Raw genomic sequence first — 23,269 nt, forward strand, 5'->3', positions numbered from 1 at the left:
CATCAATCATGCAAGCTGCTGTCCATTTCCGTAAGCTCCTGAGCATGTCCTGCTGAGTACTAAGTACCCTCCGCTCCCCTTGAAGTCAGTCAGGGGCACTTAGCACTTCTCAGGAGGTCCCCAGTAAGGTGGAGGATCAGGCCCACTGAGAACAAACATGTAGAACTCAAAAGTAATTTGTTTACCTGGAATCTCAGAATAATGGTCCAAATAAGGCCAAGAGTCAGCCTGTGATTCCCATCCACAATATCATGGGATCCCATGTTTTCTAGATGCACTCTTTGTTCTTTCAGAAACTGGAGGGCTTTATCAACATTCTCCAAACAATGGATGCGCATCCTTCCCTTGGTTGGTTTGGGCTACAAGGCAAAACACAGACAGGGAAAAAAGATATTACTGAAACTGCAAAAATTGCTTCTCAACCACTCAGTCTAAACAGGTGCAGTCATCTACAATTTCCATTCTCTGTCTGGCAATATTATGTATTTGCTCTCCAGATGGGATTTAACGCTGATGACAAAATTAAAAACACAATTCATGATCTGTGGTAACACACCATTTTAGGGGCTAAGCCTCATCTCAGGCTTTGACCCACATGAATCCCTTTCAATCTGAGGTAAGCATTTCTTCCTTGAGAGAATAGGTTTATTTACTTCTTTCTTTAAATTGTTTTCCTTGTAAAACTCATTTTTAAAAGGATAATGTTGCTGTGTGGTCATCTCTGGCTGAAACATGTATCCAAACCAGTCAGAGGACCAGTGCATCCCCAACCAACTGATAATGTCTGCTTATGGAACCAGATAAAGTGCCACTGGTTACCACACCCAGAGATGATTGAGGATAATTTGGCCGATTTAAGGAGTGAAAGTGAACATCTTCACTGAGAACGTGATCAAGCCTCTGAAGCCGACGTGAAGGAAATTTCATTCTACCTCCCAGTCAAAATACGCTGCCACCATCCTCCTTTCACCCTTTTCAATCCACTACCTTCATTTGCTATCTGAAAGACTAGTGATTTTGCTGGGTGTGTATAATGGTATGTTTTACTGACACACTCCTTTCTCTACCCGTCAGCCAGATTTGTTTTTAGAGTAATATTTGCTGCATTGGGAAATATATTAAATAAGCAAGCTCACCAATGCATGAACACAATAAAGAGAAATGATTAACTCCAGAGGACATCTCCTGCCAACATTTAACTCTTTTAAAGGCAGCTCAGATTTGGTCCCTAAACAAACCGATGAAGCACAATGAAAAGGAAATTTCAAAAGTTCTTTAACCCTTAAAGACAGGCAGATTTTCTCAAAATAGCAGAATACATTTATTCCAACTGATTTCTTTAAGAGAAAAAAAAAGGAAGACAGCAATGTGAAAGTAACATTTTTGATCAATGTAACCAGGCAAAACTATGAACGCAATAATATCACTTGAAAGTCAGGTATAAAACAGAATAAATTAAAGAAACTTTGTTCTGTAGACAAACATTGCAGGTGAATATGAAGTTTGGTGCTCACTGACAAAACGCTAATCCACGCAGTTTTCTTTGTTTTATTCAGTGACTGTAATTAACTGGCCACGGAAATAGCTCAGGCAAAATCTTTTCTTCAGACTGTACTCAGGAGATAGAAGGTCTCAGCCAGATTTCTGTTATGTATCCTAGGAACAATGGCCTGAACAACCTCAGTAATAAACATGAAACGCTTTGCTAAAAAGATACGCTTAAGGACACTGAAGTGTCAGCAGTCACTGGTTTCACTTCAAATTTCTGTGACCACAAGTTCTCTTTTGGGGGCAGCGTGGCCTAAGTCAGCATTAATTCTGATCCAGGGCGTAAATTTCCAGGGACCTGATTCTCACTTACATGATGGCTACTTTACACCACCCTGGCTATGTAACAGGCCCTCAAAGTGGGCAGAAATTACATTTCCACTCTGAGGCTTCCACACACTGTCAGAGCAGGCTTTAGTGTACACAAGATCTCACATTTACAGTTTACACAAGGTGCATGCAGACCTTATTGTGAAGCTTCCACAAAAAGTATACTGGTGCTATCTTGAAGATTTCTAACAGGTAATTAAGGACCAGATGCTATTCTCATTCAACTCAGTAGGAGTCATATCATTTACCTAAATGGGAACAGAACTGGACACTAATGTCTCAAGACAATTACAGGGAAAATGTGTCATTTGGCTAATAGTGACAGAAATTCCTAAATCAAAACAACATACTCACAGAGGTGTTTTATAGAACAAATTAGTTAATTAGTTTCTGAGACTTTGTTCCCAAACTACAGTTGAACACATATCCCAAAAATAAGAATACAGGAAATATAACCTTCAAAGAAGGCAAATTATAGGCAAGACTTTCTGACTCCTAAACACAGATTTCATGTGAAATACAAGAAGACATAATAAATCTGAATGAGTTAGACCCAGAGGACCACTCAGATTAATAAAATGGACAAAGTCCACAGTGTCTAACTGACCCCGACTGCACTTTTTGACTGGCAGGATTCAGCCCAGCATTTCACTGATGTCTGCCAGTTTAATCTCAGGCACAGAGAATCCATGGTGGAAAGTCCACCAGGAGGCAGGCTGCAGAAGAAACTGTCCACTATCCCTCATTCATCAAAGGGTATTTAGCTCATTCAAACCATTCCTTATCTTGTTTCATTTTATTAAGAACTATGTCCTGATCATGAACAAAAATTAAATTAAAAAAAATAGTTCCATAGCCCGTGTGAGGGGGGTTGGGTGGAGGTGTCGTCTCTTCCGGAGACAAACGGAGAGCCTAAGGGATTGGTCATTCCAAGGTTTTCAAAAGCTTTGGGCCAGATTCACATAGGGTAGCTCACTGTGGTGTAAAATGCATCTCCCAGAGCCAGCCTGGGCCTTTATATCAGAGAGGATGTTTTTCTCTATGTAGCAAAGGAGAGGATGACATTCTTTTCTACTGTCACAATCTCTGTGTGATGGACTTTCCAACACTGGCATAAACTGGTGTAATCACTTGATTGAAATCTGCTGTGTTTCCAGTTGATAATGTATTCATATCTTACAGTGACCATAAAATCCTTTCTACTCCATCAGTAACTAGGGAGGATGTTAAAGAGCAACTATTAGAATTAAATGTTTTAAATCTGCAAGATTAGATAACTTGCACACAAAAGTATTACAAGGATCAGGTGAGGAGCTCACTGAATTATTAGTATTGATATTTTAACAACCTTGGAACAATGGGGAAGTTTCACATGACTGGAAAACAGCTATTGCCATATCAATAACTTAAAAGTGGTAAATGGGATGACTTAGGCCAGCTAGCCAGATACTGAGCACAGGCAAATTCATGGATAGGGTAATATGAAATGCAATCAGTAAAAAAGTTAAAGGATGGTAGTATAATTAATGCTAATAGTAGACAATCAATTGAACATGAGCTCTCAGTGTGACACTGTAGTTAAGAAGGTGAACGCATGGCTGCATATGCAGGGGAATATCAAGTAGAAGTAGGGAGGTGATATTACCTCCATATACATCATTAGAGAGACCATCACAGGACTACTGTGTTTTTTCTTGCACCCACAGTTCAAAAAAGATGTTGAAAATTTGAAAAGGGTTCTGAAAAAGAGTTACAAGGATGATTTGAGATTTGGTCTGTTTAAATGGCTTGACCTTTGAACTTTCAGAAATTCCGAAGTAATTATTGAGCAGTTATCTAATTAAAGAAGAAACTGAGCTAAATTCTGTTTTATGCAACATACAATACTTAGCTTTATTTCTCTATTTGGGAGAAGCTGGTTAACAGTATGTGAAACCAAAATTACCATTTTTTTTTCATCCTGACTGGATTCTTTCCCACTTTGCTCAGTGGGACTTTGGCATGCTGTCTTGTTGCTTCTAAAATCTTGGCATATTCAAGATTTTATGTAATAAGATCTAGACTGAAAACTGGACTGAAAATCACGTCTATTGAAGATTGGAGGGTAGTATACATTGTACCTATATTTTAAAAAGATACTAGGGTGATCCCAGGAATTATAGACCAGTGAGTCTGACCTTCAGGTAAACATGATGCAATGATTATTAAAGAGTTGTCATAACTGAAGTTATTTTGGGTGCCTTAATTTTGTGGTTCCCAACCTGAGACACCTCAAAGGTTTTCAGAGATGTATAAATTTGGCACCTGAAGATTGGGGCATCCCAAATCACCACACCTTTTTTGAAAATTTAGGCCTCAGTGACTTGCTCACGGGCAAACAGGAAGTCTTTGACATGGCAGTAAACTCTGCTCTTCTGCATCCCAGGATAGTGTCCTAACCACTGGACAGTTCTTCCACTGGACTATTCTTCCGTGTTGCAGAATGAGGGCGAGAATTTGTAACAGGAGTGTAAGGTTGTTATATATTTTATTGAATGATTATTAATTGCATTTAAAATTTAAAAGTAACATAGATAGATTCTGTCTCTAGTTATCCCAGTTGTCCTGACTTTCTAGGTTTGCTCTCTAGATGGTAAGTTTTTTTGAGCAGAGATTGTCTCGATATCTGGGTCTTATGGAGCACTAAACACACTGTGCCAGTTAATAGCAAATAAAAAATAAAGGTAATTACAAAGAGCAACAGTCAAGTAAGTACAGCAAGTAAGCCACTGTGCATAACTGTCTCAAAGTTTCATGAATTACCTTATCTATATCTGTGTTTGCAGTGGAAGGCATGCTAGAATGTGCTGTTAAACAAAGGTTAGTGTACTCACATTCTAAAGCTGAGATAACAGTGCTAAAATAAGAATTTGTAGTAGTGTTGCAAACCACTACTATGCTATTTTAATGGTGATGTAACCACAGATTTAACATTCTCACTAGGAAAATGCTGCTGGCTTGGCACTATTACTCCCAATATAACAGCATATGTTCTATTTCAGTGGTTCCCAAACTTGGGACGCCGCTTGTGTAAGGAAAGCCCCTGGTGGGCCGGGCCAGTTTGTTTACCTGCCGCGTCCACAGGTTCGGCCGATCGTGGCTCCCACTGGCCGCAATTCACTGCTCCAGGCCAATGGGAGATGCTGGAAGTGGTGGCCAGTATGTCCCTCGGCCCACACTGCTTCCAGCAGCTCCCATTGGCCTGGAGCTGCAAACTGCGGCCAGTGGGAGCCGCAATCAGCCGGACCTGTGGATGCGGCAGGTAAACAAACCGGCCCAGCCAGCCAGTGGCTTTCCTTATACAAGCAGCATCCCAAGTTTGGGAAATACTGTTCTATTTGAATACAACATCCATTTTTCAAACCTTGGTGAGAAAAAAAAAAAAAACACCACACAGAGAAAGTTGCATGGCTGGTTTGAGTTTCCCCATAGATAAAGTAATATGTGACATCAAAACTCACTTCAGAGCAAATAATTAAACTGAAATTAAGGGATGAAACTGCGCTGAAGGGTTTGCAGACTTGATACCTGAAAGAGTCTAAATTTTACAATAAAGACCAACTCTGATCTCAGCTACACCAGCGCAATTGAACACAGTATCTGGAATAAGCACTGTCTGCAGTGAGTACATCCAACACTAATACCACACTAAAATAAATTATTCAGCATAAAGGAATTTATTTCGAGCAAAATATAATACACACACATAGTATATTTAACTCCTATTATAGAATATTGGGACAGTGTACTTATATTCATCTCAGAGTTGATATAATAAAACAGTATTTGGAAATCCCTATATCAAGTTTTGCTGTACTAACACAGCACTGTGGGGCATATGTCCAATTTTCTATGCAGGGTCTTAACCCATATGGCTTCCATTAATAAGACCAGTTGATGACACCTGATTACACAGTTGCAACCTCATGTAGCCTTGGATCACAGCTGTAGACCTGAATTCCTTTGATAAGGTTGTTTTGAGAGCAGGGACATCATCAAATGATCTGTGTGGAAAAACTAGTACGTCACCATTCCCTAAAATAGACTTCCAATAGTCATACAGCACCACTTTTTACCACTGGAGTTTTATTACACCCAGTCCACAGGGTCAATCTTCCCTCAGATACTGACACTCATTTCCCGTTGGTGAGAATGAGAACTGCTCACATACATACCTGAGGAAAAAGTGTCACCCAGAGGATTCTAGTTCAAGTGGCATACACCCCTAATCAAAGACAGCCACAGGCTGCAAGGTGCTGAGCACCTTTCAGAGCCTTCATGGATTCCAATGGGAGTTGAGGCTGCTCAGTACCTTCCTGGTAGTGCTCAGCACCTCACATGATAGATGAGACTCTAAAGGTTCTAACTCCTACTGAAGACAATACAAAGACACTTCAATGAGAAGTGAATCAAGCCCTTACTTATGTTAAATACAATTTTTAAAAATTGATAGGAAGAGGTTTCTTAAAAATATGGGGTGAAATCCTGGCCCCATTGACATTAATGGGAATTTTGCCGCTGACTTCAATGAAGCCAGGATTTCATCCATGGTTTTAATGAAGTGATGACAAAAAGAATATAAAGATATAGACACTTACAAGTCTCTCTCCTGAAAGAACTTCCAGCAGTTTGATAAGCATCCGTCCATCACGAAGATCAGTGTATAAATCTGTAATTCTACATGATACACGTGCCAAATGTGAATTAACCCACTTTGTGAAAGTCTTCTTCTGAACTGCCTCTCGTTCATCTAGGCAAAGAAATAATACAGGATTATTCTAAACAAATCAAAGCTTATGCACAGATATAAGATAATGATATTCAAACCCGTGTTCCAATATATTCAAATAAAGAGGCTTGCTAGTGTCTCCAGAGGAGTTTTTTTTAATCAGGACATTTCACAGAAAATCCAACTTTCTTATTTTATAGTATTTTCTGATGAAGTCAAGAGAACTGATTTCACTGGGAATTTTGCCTCAGCAATGTTTGAGGAGTAAATCTGGACTATGGACTTCAGGATTTGGCAGCAGAACCTGTATCTTAAAACACGAATAGGTGACTTGTAAAAGAATAACCTAAAGAGTGTCTGTGAATTATCCAACTGTCCTGTGCTTTGTTAATCTTGGTTATCTTGCACCTTTTAGACAACTTCTGCTCTTGATTACACTGGTGTAAATTCAGAGTAACTTCGCTGAAATCCATGGAGTTACTCAGGATTAACATTGGTGTGAGAGCCGAATTTGGTCCAATGCCTCTCACTTATTTTATTCCTTCCCCCTCATAATAGCATTTATTTTAGGATTCAAAGATTTACACAAATATTTATGTAAGAGCAGGATGAATTGTTCCAAAACTGCAAGAGTGAAGTTGGCCTGCATTTACACAAAACCATAGAAAACGGATTTTTTTTAGCATACATATACCAGGCACTTTCATAACTGTTTGTACAGATAACCGTTGGCAAAAGTCATAGTTCATTTAATGTGTATGCTCACTATAGACTACGTTAATTCAGAAACTCTAAAGAAGTAGTCTGCTGAATATCAAATGACTTTTAGCCAGAAAACGCTGCATCATTTGGTCACTCAGGGTCTTAACTGACTTCAGTGGGCTTTGGATCAGGCCCTTATTTATCAGGACTTACACCATGAAAAGAACCCGAGTGATTTCACTGGATTCTGGAAGAGTGATGGGCCCAACTTTTCAAACGTAGGTGTTCGAAGTCAGGTTCCTAAATCCACATTTAGGCACCTAAATAAGAGGCCTGATTTCAAAGGCACTGGCCATCTGAAACTCTCATTGACTTCACTGGGATCTGTGGGTACTCAGTGCTTTTGGAAATCAGGCCACTATGATTTAGAAACCTAATTTTAGGCACACAAAAAAACTCTGGACACATTATTTTAGATATATGAAATGTTTTTGAAATGTAGGAGAGTTACATTTTCATGCAGAACTGAATCTGTCTGATGTTTCCCATGCTCCCTGTCCTTTTGGAATTTCCCAGGAGAAGCAGTGTGCCTGTTTTCCTACAGACATTGAGCATTTTGTGGGGAAAAGTTACAACACAATCAGGAGTAGATAGCTCAATGGGGCAAAGATCTGTCACTGAGCTGCTGCTAACGCTCTCTCTCCTTTTCAATCCCAGCATGGGATAGGAGGAGAGAGGAGAAGAAAACTGAAGCCGAGGGGGTAAGAACACAGAAAGTAAAGAAATAAATAGCAATAGAGAGAAGGGGAGTGGGGGTGCTAAGGGAAGGAAACAGGAAGGAGGAATCTGAAAAGGAGAGAGAGTGCTATCAGCAGCTCAATGACAGTAGATATTTGTTTACTTATATATGACCTCTGTCACTACAATATCTCAGTGCCTCCCATGTATTTCTGGATTTATTCTTGCAGTACCTTGTGAGAGGGCTAATGCATTGGAACTGACCCTCAAAGGTGTTTATGTTATATTACACCAATATGTTTTCAACAGCCTGACAGCCCATGGTGCAGTTTGCAGTGGTTCTCTCTTTGTAAAGTACAGTGTTACAATGACATGGCAACACAACAGGAAGTTAGCAGTAACTGAGGCTTGCTTTCTGATACCCTGATAGTAACCAACCCTAGTTTATTACATGCTGCAGACCTTTGCCCCACTGAGCTATCTACTCCTGATTGTGTTGCAACTTTGCCCCCACAAAAAATGCTCAATGCTTTGTGACCACATATTTCATTCCAATTATTACATCACATCAGCAATACAAAGCCAAGATATATATTGTTAATAAGCAGTGTGAACAGGATGTGGGCCACTTCATTAGAAAGCACAGACTCTGTTCTAGCAAAGCAATATTACAAAAACAAATATAGAGAGTCAAAAGAGACAGCTTCCGATACCCAAGCTGCTGCTCATTTCCAGCAGCATAGCAGCACAGTTTGCTCAAACTTGCACCAAAGGAAAAAAATCCCATCATATCTGGCTGGTGGAAATACTAGTCTATCCAAATAATAATTGAAATATATTCTCTAGTAACCTTAAACATGATGTTCAGAACTATTTATAGTGAATTCCTTAGAATGCTTTATCTACACAGTTGCATATCTGCTAATTCATGCTTCAAGTCAAGAGTGATTCCTTTTAACTAGCGAGTCACAGAAAACAGTTAAAGAACTAGTAACATTTTACATCTATTAAAAAATTTCCAACAATAATTACAACTTCTCCCTTCCCCATAAAGCTACATAAAAGCTCATGGTGATCCAGATGTGTCCAAAAACACTACATAATGTATATTTATCTAACTACTGTAATTTCTATATAGCAATGTAACATTAAGAGATGCCTGTTATATTTACTCTACAGATAGAGAGATTCTGGTACAGACTTATAGTTCAGATGTTTAAAGCATTATAGCTTCAAGAAAGCTGTAAAATCTAGTTACTAAGTTATCTGTAATGGAACCTATTAAAATAAACACATGATTATCAGCCATTCTCCAGTCCTCCTTAGGGTGCAGGTAAAATGAGATGGATGGTGAAAGCAAACCAGCTGATACCATGTTGTTTTAGCAGGTGGAAATTGAGGAGTCAGACATATGGACTAATCAGAGAAAGGTAAAACAGACTAGGGATGTTACATGAAAAAATATGGTGATACATTGGGCGAGATACTCAGCTAGCATAAACCTGTGTTAACTTCAACCAAGCTATAGTAATTTACACCTGCTGATGATCTGGCCCATTGTCTGGGGAAGGAAAACAGCTGTGTGGGTCAAACAATGTATTTCAGTTAATCCATCCCCAGGAAGTCACCTCTGTTTCCTTAAGCAGTGACTCCTGTCCTTTTCACCTGGAGACACTACCACCCCTCTGACAGATCAGTGGCTGGCTACTCCCTTCCAGTCATGTCCCAATACAGTTGCTGCTCCTCTCCTTTTACCTATGCTCTGTGGCTACATTTACACTTCAAAGCGCTGCCGCGGTAGCGCTGCCGCGGCAGCGCTTTGAAGCGCTAAGTGTAGTCAAAGCGCCAGCGCTGGGAGAGAGCTCTCCCAGCGCTGTCCGTACTCCACCTCCCTGTGGGGAATAACGGACAGCGCTGGGAGCCGCGCTCCCAGCGCTGGGGCTTTGACCACACTGGCGCTTTGCAGCGCCGCAATTTGCAGCGCTGGAGAGGGTGCGTTTTCACACCCTGCTGCAGCGCTGCAAATTTGTAAGTGTAGCCAAGCCCTCTCTCTGTCTTGTCCTTTGCGATTTCCATTATTTCCTTTGCATTGGTATGGGTTGTTTTCTGATTCTTTGTTTCTCCACCCTCCTCTGTCTTGTTTTCACCTCTCTTGCTCGGCTTCCACCCCTTTTCCTCCTACCCCTGGTGGTTCCTTCCTCCTCTCCCCACTGTGTACACTAACTTCAAGATAGAAATGGAGGCAATACAAATTCTAGTCACTGCACCTGTGATGTTTTCAGACATGAAGTCTCTTTCTCTCTAATTTCCATGCTCTAAGTCTTATGTCTCTCCAATCCCTGTACATTCCAGTTATTTGTTATAACCCATATCTGGGTTTGGGGGGGGGGGTTTGGGGGAAGAGGGGTGGCGGGGGGATGTTTCTGTCTTTCTTCCTGCCCACTATGATTGAGTAGTATGGATGGAAAAATGAGCTTGCCATGGGGAAAGTCAAATTACTGACTGGCCAAATGCATCCACTTGCCTGCACTGAGAAAGCCCTGCTTGATAGTAAATAGCCAGGCTCCCACACAGTCTTGTGGCATGCCGCTGACTGTCAGCTTTTCAGGAGAGCCAGCAAATAGACAGTGAAAGATACCCAGGAATGCAGCTCTGCAGCCCTTTCTGGACTTCCACTTTCCTTACCCACCCGAGGGCACTCTGTCTCTCTCACTGGGTGCAGCTATGCTGGAAAAATTCAGCTCTGTAATTCTCCACTGATATTAGCAACAGTGCAAACACCAGAGTAGACAGAGTGCAGGCGTTTTTACCACCACATCATGTATACCCTCTGTAGTACAGCACCTAATATATACACTTTATACATGTTTTTTATACATGTAAATGGAAAACAAGATTAAAACTGCTGATAAGTTTATTTGAATGGGTGTGGCATGTAGTTTTAAAACCTCTACTGACTATTTCTGCTTGGCATTTCACAATGATGGCAGATTTTTGCAACTGATTTCACCATCACCTTCAAACTGATAAACTGCAAGTACATTTTTTATTCAGGTCTTTCAAGTTAAAACATGTTATTTGCATATCTACTTTAAGCCAGGAATTGCACTGACAGCTTAGAAAATGCAACAACGCACAGAAAATAACTAATTGATGCTATATTCATGTATATACTATTACACAAAAGTAAAGTATACTAATGGTAATACACCTTAATAGCTAATGATGGGTATTTAATATCAATAGTGGGAAAGGAAACATCATTTATAGTCACTCATGACTTAAGTTTACATTAAAAATGTGACACTTCGGACAAATAGCCTTCATATCTTTAAAGAGATATTTTTAGATTTTGAAAAATCTAATTGAAACCAGAGGATATGGGTGGAGCTGCCAATGTCTTTTAGCTTGTGAAAACATTTGTTTCCCAGGGGTAAAGACAAACGAGCATCATGCAAAACATGCACAGCAGGAAAAGGGAAGTTGCTCTTAACAGCTGTATTGATAATACAGACTCCAACTTATCTTGAGGCAACATTAGGAAGGAAATTTCCTGTGGACGGAAACTCCTCTGACAATATGATTAGCAGGTGGACTTGCAGCTCATGCTTAGTGCTTGTAATATACTATGGCTGACTTGGTTTAGTTGCTTAGTAAGGAAACAGGAGTTAGGTTATAAACTTTCCTTGACAAACACTCTTCCTTTACAATTTTAGCAACATTCTGAAATATTATGGGTGGGATTTTCAAAGCTGCCAAAGGAATCTGAATGCCCAATTCTCATTAAAATTAAAGGCATTGTAGGATTCTGGATAAAAATCCATGAACCATATTCTGCTGTCAATTACACCAGTGCCATCCTATTGAATTCAATGAACTCAGTGGGCTTGCACCAGTATAATGGAGAATTTGGCTCAGGAGATGAAGTGGGAAGTAAAAAAATCCAGCCAACAAGCACAAACATACACAGCCCTCCCCACAGTGTGCAGAATAGTGATGATAGCACTAGTGATGTAAAAGTTTAACTGGTTAACTGATTAAGGGATAAACAGTCTTATCGGTTTCGGTTAACAGTTAAACTCTGCTGCTGCACTGGGAGTGGCAGCCAGGAGGGACCCCGGGTGCGCACCTGGCAGCGGGGATCCCCAGGTGCGGGGGCCTGCAGCCAGGGCCCCACGTAAAACGTACTCCACCCCTAGCTCCTCAGCTAAATGTATAACCAATACATTTTTAGTTGGTTACACTGTTACTTTTTTTAACCACTATTTACAGCCCTAATCAGCACCATTCCTTTAGCACAAAGGCAATCAAATGTTGTGGCTGCAAAAGCTACCTGAATTGGAAGATCATTTCTAAACTCAGTTTAAAGATTGTTTGCCCTCTTCCACATTGACCAACGCTTGTTTTAAACAGATTGAGCCCAACCCCATTTAAAATTGGGGTTTAAATCTGTTCAGCAAGCACTGTACCCAGTCCAACACAAGCAGAAGAATTTTAGGCCCAGCTTTTTAAAGGTATTTAGATGCTGGTGCACTCAATATTGCAACACCTAACAGACTTAGGATCCTAACGCTCATTTTCAAAAGAGATTTAGGCATTTAGAGTCAAAATCACATTGGCAGTTGATGCCTAAAAGGTATAACCACCACTTAACTGGAAATAGATGCTATGCTCAATCTGATAAACTGCAAAGAGAGGGTTCTAAAATTAGCACAAATGATACAGAAAAAAAGACAAGGAAATTAAACCAGAAAAAGAAACCATGAAAGAAGCATTAAGTGTCTGACTAATACTAGCTGCAGGGTGTTTAACCTACAATCTGGACTAGCAGTATTATCAGAACAATGTTCAGACCTGGGGCTGAAGCTTCATTTCAAGTCTTCCCTGCTGTGCCCAGGTAATAAGCAGTGTATTGTATGTTATACTCAACCAGTTATAGACCTGTGCAATACTTCAACCAGGGTGAACGCAGGACATCTTTTCCTTCCTAATTGCAAATGCAACAGCTTCTTTATATTTAAATTTTTTTTACAAGCTGAATATAATTTCTGAAGCTTAAAATTTTTTTTTTTACTGTACAGTAAAGAAATATAGATAGTATGCTCTTTCCAGCAAACTCTGCTAAATACACTGTCTTAAAGATCAAATTTAGGCTCCTGGCTTTTGCTTATGATATTCAACATCAACAGCTTCCCAGAACTCTTAGAATCGTAAGAATTCAGGTCAACAGCGCAGAGAGGAAAACAGAACTTTCTTTCTCAGGCCAATGGTCACTCTATTCTCGGCTTTCCAGGATGCAGGATATTACTCTGGTCTAATGTTTTTACACAGATGCAAAGATATGGAATTCAGCTGCCAATAATAGATGATTTCACAAATTCCAACCATTCCTGAAGATCTTCCTATTAAGGAGGATGCCTGAGAAAACAATGAATGGTTATCTGGACAACTCTGTTATGATCTGTGCACATTTTATCGTGAAGAAACATGAACATATTCACTGTGACAATCTACAGCTTTCACTGTTTTATAACTGTAAGAGCCAGTTAATAAATATAATGGGTGAAATTCTGTGCTGCATCCCAGAACCTGCAACCCAGGTGGAGGGCAGAAAATGCAGCTTTCAGCCATCTTTGCACCTCCCTATCCTGGGCTGCTCTGGGGCCCTCTGTACAACCTACACAGTTCTGGGCCTGCCTCACAACATGCCATCTACAGCAGAACCTGTGAAGGGATCTTCATGGGCAGTCTTATGCCCGACTTCTAGAGTTCCTGTGTAATCCTCCTACAGCTAGACCTGGGGCTTTTAGGGTGCCTTTACGAGGCAACAAGGGGGCTCGAGTGGGGGTGAGGCTCTCACCCAGTATCTAACAGCAGCAACAGGTACAATAATTCTAAGATGGAACAAAAGTGTGTCCTTTAGGGTGGGTTCTCAATCAGGGGTACATGTACCCCTGGGGTATACAGGTCTTCTAGGGGATACTCAACTCATCTAGATCAGTGTTTCTCAAGCTGGGGGTTGCAACTCCCAGGGTGGTGCCAAGAGCAAGGCCAGCGTTAGGGGGTAGCAAGCAGGGCAATTGCCCGGGGCCTCATGCCACAGGGGGCTCTGTGAAGCTAAGTTACATGCTTCAGCCCTGGGGGGCAGGACTTGGGTTCCAGCCCCACCACTCACAGCTCCAGCTTCAGACAAGGCTCACAAGTGAAAAGCAGGCTCAAGTATCACACTGAAATGTAAGTACAATATTTCTATTCCAATCGATTTATTTTATAAGGATATGGTAAAAATGAGAACGTACGCAATTTTTCCATAATAGTGTGCTGTGACACTTCTGTATTTTAGTGTCTGATTTTGCAAGCCAATAGTTTTTAATTGAGGTGAAACTTGGGGTACACAAGACAAATCAGACTCCTGAAAGGGGTATTGTAGTCTGGAAAGACTGAAAGCCACGGCTTTAGGCAACCATGAGTACAGGCCTGTGCATAGCAGCCCGACAGCAGAGGGAGCTTATCTCAGGACACACAATCCCTCATTTTGATCATGGCACAAGGGAAAGCCCACAATCCCCTAAGTGAATTTTGGCTAGATTCCTGGTGGTGGTGGCAGAGAGAACAAGGACATGGTTCAGTCTCCTTCTCACCCCCTCTGGGGAGACAGGAGGAAGCAGATAGGTACTGCAGCAAAGAGTCCTATGGCACCTTATAGACTAACAGAGGTATTGGAGCATGAGATTTTTGAATACCCACTTCATCGGATGCATGTAGTGGAAATTTCCAGAGGTAGGTATATATATGAAAGCAAGAATCAGGCTGGAGATAACGAGGTTAGTTCAATCAGGGAGGATGAGGCCCAATGGCTAGCCAACTACAAAAGCAGTTCTCCTCCCTTGGTGTTCACACCTCAACTGCTAGAAGAGGGCCTCATCCTCCCTGATTGAACTAACCTCGTTATCTCCAGCCTGAAACATAAAACTAACTCAAACTAAAATCAAGTCTGTTATGCTAATGAAGACTAATTTAAAATGTTTAGAATCCACCAAAAGGAAAAAAAAAATGTCAAGTGGGAACTAAGATTACTAGACACTATTAGAAAAAGGTCACTATTATGAACGCAAAAAACAGCTTCTCCTAACGTTACTGCATTCTAAAACTGTATCCATATTTCCCTTTAAGAACAAGGCAAATAAAACTGGACAGCAAAGTTTCTTGTCTCCTAGCATTGTGCTGGTTTTCCATCTGCTGACAAGATGTTGGTACTGAAAATATGGACTGATAAAAGGATAAAAAAAGGTATTTAACCTGGAAGCCAAAATCCCCAGTAAAGACACATGCAAGCTACAAAATAAAAATGAAATGTGAAGAAAGTCAAAGTGAGCATTCCAAGGCTGAGAACATTATTTCATGTATGTGCCATATTTAATAATGCCATATTTAATAATGCTGGATGAACTTCTAAAATAATGGCCATCTGCTTTATTTTTACTTCAATCTCTCAGGTAGTTTAACACAGCAAAGCGGCGCCAACTGATGTTTTCAATGTAAAACTAGTGCACTCAAAAGGGTTATTTTATTACACAAAATAGACTACAGATAAATGTGTTGCATTCGATTAACACCACTGGAGAAAACGGTGTTATAACCAAGATTTTACATACATGTGTTTGAACTTCACCCATTAAAGATTAAAAAGGTAAGAAATTATTCTGCTCACAGTGTTTGGCCACTGACTTCCATTTGGAGCAGGATCATGCCTCTAGTGTCTCCTCTGCTCTACCACAATGGCTTAATGTTCCAAAACTTCAAAACAATGCAGTGTATTTCACAATTCTTCCTCATTTACGGGGACGCACCAGAGGGAGTTTAAGTCCTATATCACAACACACATATTATAAACAATATATCATATATATAGCTTGATTGCCTAAAATGTCTTAAAATGAGAAAAGGAAAACAGCTGCACAAGGCTATCAGCGTAAAAAACGTTCTGATATTTTCTCTTTGATGTTGCTAAACCTTGCCCAGAAGATAAAATGTTGCATAAAACCATGTTGAGTAGTCAGCCAAGTAGTACAGAGTTTGGGAGGTCAGGTATTTTCATAGTCATTATTTTTGCATAGGGTTGATAACTGTTTGGTGCTATAATATAAAAAGATGCCATCAGAAGATTGAGAAAGGCAGCGTACTACGTACTAGAATGACTATGTCCATATTGACAATCACTGGGAGGTCTCACATTCCAATAAATTTAACATAAAAGCCATCTGGGGATAAAAGATTAAACAGAGAAAAAATCTCTGCCTATTTTTATTCTAAAGAGGACAAATCACATAGCAGATTTACAGAGTGGAATATGCTTTGACCTATCCTCACTAGACGGGTTTAAGCCAGGGGTCGGCAACCTTTCAGAAGTCTTCATTTATTCACTCTAATTTAAGGTTTTGCGTGCCGGTAATACATTTTAACGTTTTTATAAGGTCTCTTTCTATAAGTCTAAACTATTGTTGTATGTAAAGTAAACACGTTTTTTAAAATGTTTAAGAAGCTTCATTTAAAATTAAATTAAAATGCAGATCTTATCAGTTTAGTGCAGTGATTCTTAACCTGGGGTGCACGCACCCCCTGGGGCAGGGCCGGTGCAAGGATATTTTGCGCCCGAGGCGAAACTTCCACCTTGCACATCAGTTCATTGAGGGGCAAATCCCCAATGAGCCTTTATAGACCTCAGGGGACAGCCTGCCCAGGGGCCAGCCGTGCCCAGGGGCTGCTCCGCAGACCAGGTTCCCCCCTCCCCGCCCCCTGAACTCCCCTGGAGGGTGCACAGCCCCCCCCAGGAGCCCTCTCAACCCAACCCAGGTGGCCCCCGCCCCAATTCCACTCACTGGCTTTGCCGGGCTTGGGCCGCTGCAGCAGCTCGGCAGGGAAGAGCCACCTTCCGGAGGCACCAGAGAGCCAGAGTGTCCCGCTTGCGGCAGCAGCGCGCCCCAGCCATGGAGGAGCCAGTGTGCTGCAGGGGGGCAGCAGCCCTGCAAAGGTGGCGGTGGCACTGCTAACGGGGAGCAGCTGCCCACCCCCTCCTGCTCAGGCTGTAGCCCGGCACCCCCACGGGGGCTCCTGCAGGCTGCAGTGGATGTATGTAGGCGCCAGGCCCCATGTGCCACCCGGCTCCCCCCTCGTCTATCGTTACCATATTTCAACCATCAAAAAGAGGGGAGAGCCCTGCCCTAGCCCCCATCCACTCCCTGCCACTTCCCACCCCGACTGCCCCAGTCAGAAGCACCAATGCCCCCCACTCCTTGTCCCCTGACTGCCCCCTCCTGGAACCCCTGCCCCTAACTGCCCCCCTAGAATCCCACCCCCTACCTAAGCCTCCCTGCTCCTTGTTCCTTGACTGCCCCCTCCTGAGACCCTCCCATCCTAACTGCCCCCCCTAGGATCCTACCCCTACCTGTCCCCTGACTGCCCCAAGCCTTATGAACATCCTTGCCCCCAGACAGACTCCCGGGGGACTCTCACGCCCCATCCAACCACTCCCCGCCCCCTGACAGGACCCCCAGAACTCCCAACCCATCCAACCCTCCCCGTGCTCCCTGACTGTCCCCCAGGACTCCCCTTATGATGCCCATGCCTGTCAGACGCTGGCTCCACGTGGAGTGTTGAGGCAGCGGGAGGGGGTGGAGCTGTGGGAGGGACAGCGGCGGTGGCTCACACTTCTGGGAGCTGCAGAGCCTGAGCGCGGTGAGGGTGGAGCCGGGGGGTGTTCCTGCCCAGGCTGTGGCCCGGTGGCCCCTCCCCGGGGGGGGGCGGAGGGGCTCCTGAAGTGGATGCATGCTGGCAGTGGGCCTCATGCACCCCCCAGCTCCTCCCTCGCCGCGCTCAGGCTCTGCAGCACCCGAAAGTGTGAGCTGCTGCCACCCCTCCCGCAGCAGGCTCAGGGCCCCGTGCCCCGGCGGCTCACACTCCCGGGGGCCACAGAACAAGTGTGGTGAGAGGGGAGCCGGAGGGAGATGGGGGGGGCAGGGGCATGCCTGCCGCCAGTCTGGGGTTCTGGCCACTGGCCCCACTTCACTCAGCCGGCCGCGTGCGCTGAGTGGGGCCGGCAGCCGGGACCCCAGCTGGCAGCCGCATGCTAGGCAAAATCGGCTCGCGTGCCAAAGGTGGCACGTGTGCCGTGCCATAGGTTGCCCACCCCTGGTTTAAACTATGCAAGTCAGATATTTAACCCTTTTTGTATAAACTGAAGAACATCCACTGAAATCCAACTGTCATAATGGAGAATTAAAACCATTTTACACCTTAGGTGACACGCCTGCAAAGCTGTACGCCTGTGTTTAGCTTTAAGCACATAAGCTGTCCCATTGACTTCAATGAGACTATTCACATGACTGAAGTTAAGCACAGGCACAAGCATTTGCAGGACTAAGGCCTAGTCACATTTTTTCCTAACTCCAGAAATTATATCCTGAAAAAAATACTACAGGGACATATCAGTGAACAGCATCGGGGCTGGAGCACCCACAGGAAAAAAAGATAGTGGGTGCTCAACACCCACTAGCCAGACCCTCCTCCCGCCCCCCCATCCCACACCTCCCGTTGCCGATCAGCTCCTCCTCCTCTCCCCCGCCTCCCCCCCACCCCCCGGCTATTCAAAGTGGCATGCAAAGGAGGCACTGGGGGAAAGGGAGAAGCAGGGGCAGGAAGAGGCAGGGGAGGGGTGGAATGGGGCTTGAAGAGGTGAGGCCGGGGTGAGGCCTTGGTGGAAGGGATGGAGTGGGGGCGGGGGCTGGGATGGAGCACAGGTCGAGCACCCCCCAGGAAATTGGCACCTATGGTGAACAGCCTAACAGAACAGACAAATAGCCTCAGCATAATAATAAAAGAGCTACTGTCCGGTGTATGGCTCAGTCAGGCTTTCATGTACTAACAGAATAAAAATGTTAAAATACACAAATTCAGCACAACCAATTTGGTCCTGAGCGTTTAAGTCTCTTGGGGAAAAAACTGTACATGCAATCAAGTCAGAGACATCGCCTTTTTAAAAGGGATCTGGGGAAAGAGCGGACTTGTCTCAAGATATTGTCTATGAAACTCCCACAAAAGAACAACGAAAATGACTAAGATCACAGCAGTGTTCTGAACTACACACAGTCTTGTGTGGCCTTTGTAGCTTCCTCCAAAAACATTCTTTACTGGCACAGTGCAGGTATGGGCCAAAAGATTTTCACAAAAATCTTTCCCCATACAACTAGATGGTTAACGGCTGATGTTAGGGGCCAGTGCTAGTTCTGTGAACAGCCTAGGCAGGCAGCTGATATGGCACGACCTTACCCGTACCTCTACTACCTGTTATTTCCCTCCTGTCTAGCAAACCAAATACAGTGAATGTATTTTTAAAATAAATCTACTTCTCTTTGTTGTTTGGAGAAGGGAAAATCAGAAGTTTTGAATTTTGGAGGGTATTTTTGGGGGTAGGAAGGATTATTTATGACCACCTCTCTATGCCACTTCTTTTCCTTCAGTCTTCCCCAGTTCCCTTTCAGATGCAGTACTGTTGGTTCCGGTTCCCCACTCCCTCCTTACCTTAATGATGAACTCAGGGCTCAGACATGTTTGTGACTGGGCCTAGATGCAACTAACTGCCCATTTCTATGATTCAGCTGTGTGCACATACTGGTGCACAGGGAAACCTGGAGTGCTCCACATCCTGGAGCTCCAAGATCGTACATGTCAAGATGCTCTGGAATATGAAGTACACAACTGTCCACTGGGATTATAATTTTCAATGCAGCCCCATGTTCAGCATTAAGGCAGGGAAGTGGGCACATACTGCCATGGTAGACAGAAGCTCACACTCAATCATGAATGCATTTAATCCTTTGGAAATATAAAATCTGGGAGTTAAGTGTATAATGATTTGTGGTTAAATTATATATTTGTACTATTAGATTAAATATTTTAAATTGACAAGCATATATTTAAATAACCACAGTATCAACTGGGGATTAATAATATTTTCAGTGTAATAGGCTGATTTAATAACCCTGCTCATGATTTGTTCAGTTCAGTCTGCTTTCATGGTCACAGAATAATTTACCTCTGATGATTACAAGGTATATTGTACATATGGAGATATACTGTTCTGTACAGTGAGATTGCCAAATAAAAACAGTAACAAATCAGGTAATAATGCTGGATATCAGCATGTGCTATGGTTTAGAGCTAAAATGGCCCCTAAGCTCTCCCTTGATTAAAACAGAATGAATATTGGCAATAAAAATTGTCTAGGTCACAGCAAAAGTTACTTGTACTAACTGAAGAAATATATGGATAATTTATAAGATAAGGCTATTTCTAAAAAGAGATTTCAAATTAATTATATTTAATGAGATTTGAAGCAGATTACTAATAAGTAGCATTAAAAGGAAAACCTGTCTTCTCCACAAGCCCAGATCTGCAAGCCTGCCATACAGAGAGCTCCCATTAGTCCCAATATTCACATAACTCAAGTCTTGCAGAACTGAGCCCTTTAATCTGTCAGTGTATTTAAGAAATGCTCCAGAAAAACCTGCATTAAAAAATTACACCCCACTGTACGTTACACCCTAATGTCAACGTTCTATCAGTCAGTCAAAATGCACACAAAAATTCAACCATAAAAAAGGACACAGCTAATCAAAACTTTATTTACAATTTCTTCATTTCGAAGACATCACCTCCTCGAATCTTCTCTAGAAACTGCTCTCTAGGGTATAATTAAGGCTGAGTTTCAATGTTCATTCTAATCTCTCACTTCAGAATTTTCCTTTTGGTGTGAAAATTTCTGTGCTTAGTTCCAGCCCAAAGACGATTTTATTTATTTATTTGGTTGGTTGGGGCCTTTAAACAAATTCACTTCACAATAGCCTTTTCCAGTAAGAAATGGCTTTGCTCAGATAATTACCTCCAAAATGGCTGAAGAGAGAGACTGAAATTTCTAGTATCCAAACTTGACTTGTTCTATAGAGCTCATTGAGATATAAAAGACAAGGCAAATTTGAAGGAAATTGGTTCAATAATTATAAAGTTCCAAAGATCTGAAATACCTGTCGGTAGGTTCATGCATCCATACTTAAACTTTTCTAATCTTTGTAAAATTAAGTGGTAAGGGGCTCTGATTAAGGATGCTGTAGTCTGGTGATGGGAGTTTATAAACTTCACAGGTTGAAAATCTCCACATCAGGGAACTCACTTATGGAAAGCAGAATTAGTGAGAATGATAGCTCCAGTTCAAATAGTCTACCAAGCTCACCAAGTCATATATACCTTCAGATTTCTTTTTTCATTCCCCTTTTCTTTAAAACAAGCAGGGAAATTAAATGCCAAAACCTAATATTAATACAATATGAAGACAATAAAGAAAACTCAAAACTCAGGAAATTCCCACAGGGAGGGTTGTTCCAACAATGCTGCCTTGGCCATATGGCATATATGTAGCATATTCCAGATCTGTTTCCAAATTCAAACCTTAGTGTATTATTTTGTTATGAATATATACCATAAGATATACAATGTAACTTAATTAATGTTTTTGGTGCAATCATAAAAATTCAGGAAATTCCAAAAGTTGGGTGTTTGATTACTCATTATTAACGGTGCATTGGTGCTATATAACATATATAAATCATTTAATCCCCAGTTCAGCATGGTATTGTACTTAGGCACGCATCTAAATAAGTAAGTGAGCAGTCCCACTGAACTCATTGGACTAAAGGCAGGAAGTACCTTGCTGAACTGTGTGTGTGTGTGTGTGTGTGTGTGCGCGCACACACATATATATATACACACACACACGCATACAGACACAGAGAGTAAAAAGAAAATTCAGTCAATATAGTAGCTGAAAAATAGGCTGATAGACTTCCTAAGCTCTGAAGGAGTACTTATATGCACTTTTGAAAACATATGCTTGTGTGTGTTCTGTGTGTACTCCATGTCTGATGCACACCCACAAAACGGGGATTTTCATGTGCACATACCTGTGAGCTCATGTAAGCCTGACTCAAGCACATATGCAGCTCAGGCGTGTGAAAAATGCTCTGTGTATACACTTTTCAAAAACTGGTCCATAGTGACTTGCAACAGCTGCTGGGAAAGTGTAGTTCAAACTTGGCAACAGCAGCTAACCAGAAATGAGGGTTTATTTATGTAAATCAGAGAACAAAAGCTATTTTGGTATTAAGTAATTCGTACAGAGACATACTAAAACTATGCTAACAAATGTTTAAAGTCAAGCACATCCGTGGAATTCAGAAGAGATAAGGATGAAAGGCAGCCCTTTACCCAACCCATAGTTCCTGCCATTGCAGGCATCATCTAATATTGTTATTTTACTCAGCTTGGCTCAAATTCTGCAGTGTGGAAATGGCATTTCACCACTGGTAGATTCTGGTCTTAAAGCCAGCATAGCTAGTTTGGGGAGAATCCCCAACATACTATACTCCCTCCCTGCTGGGGGACATAGCCTAGGGAAATAGGACATGGCCAAAACGTCCTTACACCCCAGTAATTGCCATGAGCCTTCTGGGGCCATTGGCTGCTGGAGTTATTTAGAGCGGAACTCAGGCAATGCAATGCACAACTGATCCTGGACAGCAGGAGTGCATAGGCCATGCTGGTGTACTGCTCTTCAGCTGGGTTTTGCACTTGTCAGCTGGAGTCAAGGATTTGCTGCCAGATGTCAGCATAAGGCAGATAAGGACAAAGTTCCACTTTTAACCAAAACTGGCCAAACCTTTTTGAATGAAAATATTTGGGGGGAGGGGGGAGAATGGCCTTTTTACTAGTAAGATTTAAGAAAAAGGGTCTATTTAAAAAAATGTGGATTTTTTTTTAAATCATGGTTTTATTCCCCCCCCTTTCCTCCCTAGCGTGCTCCCCCCATTTTAAAAAAATCAACAAATCTGGCTCTTTTTATTGTTAAGGTATTTTCTACCTTAAAATTTGAAAGAGAAAGAGAAAAGAAAGTTATTCTTGGAAAGGCAAGAAAGGACATGTTAAGTCAAACATTTATTTAAAATGGACTTTTAAAGATTATTTTCAAAATTCATGTGCTAAATCCTAGTGGCCTGATTTTCTGAAGAACTGAGTACTCGCATTTTTCATTGATAAAACAACAACTTTGCACAGGTGTAAATAACTACACAAACC

At 42.0% G+C, this 23,269-nt stretch overlaps 1 protein-coding gene across 1 annotated transcript in view; it reads right to left on the reverse strand.

Annotated features, from left to right (window-relative positions):
• The window catches only part of SPTBN1 (spectrin beta, non-erythrocytic 1), a 201,031-nt gene that overhangs the window by 73,678 nt on the left and 104,084 nt on the right, over positions 1–23,269 (reverse strand). The window contains exons 3-4 of the mRNA XM_045008632.1: positions 6,516–6,667; positions 186–359 (exon numbers count right to left, since the gene is read on the reverse strand). Coding sequence (XP_044864567.1) covers positions 186–359; positions 6,516–6,667 — 326 coding nt within the window. The remainder of the gene's footprint in view (positions 1–185; positions 360–6,515; positions 6,668–23,269) is intronic.

This window comes from Mauremys mutica, chromosome 3 (assembly GCF_020497125.1).
Source record: "Mauremys mutica isolate MM-2020 ecotype Southern chromosome 3, ASM2049712v1, whole genome shotgun sequence".
NCBI lineage: Eukaryota > Metazoa > Chordata > Testudines > Geoemydidae > Mauremys > Mauremys mutica.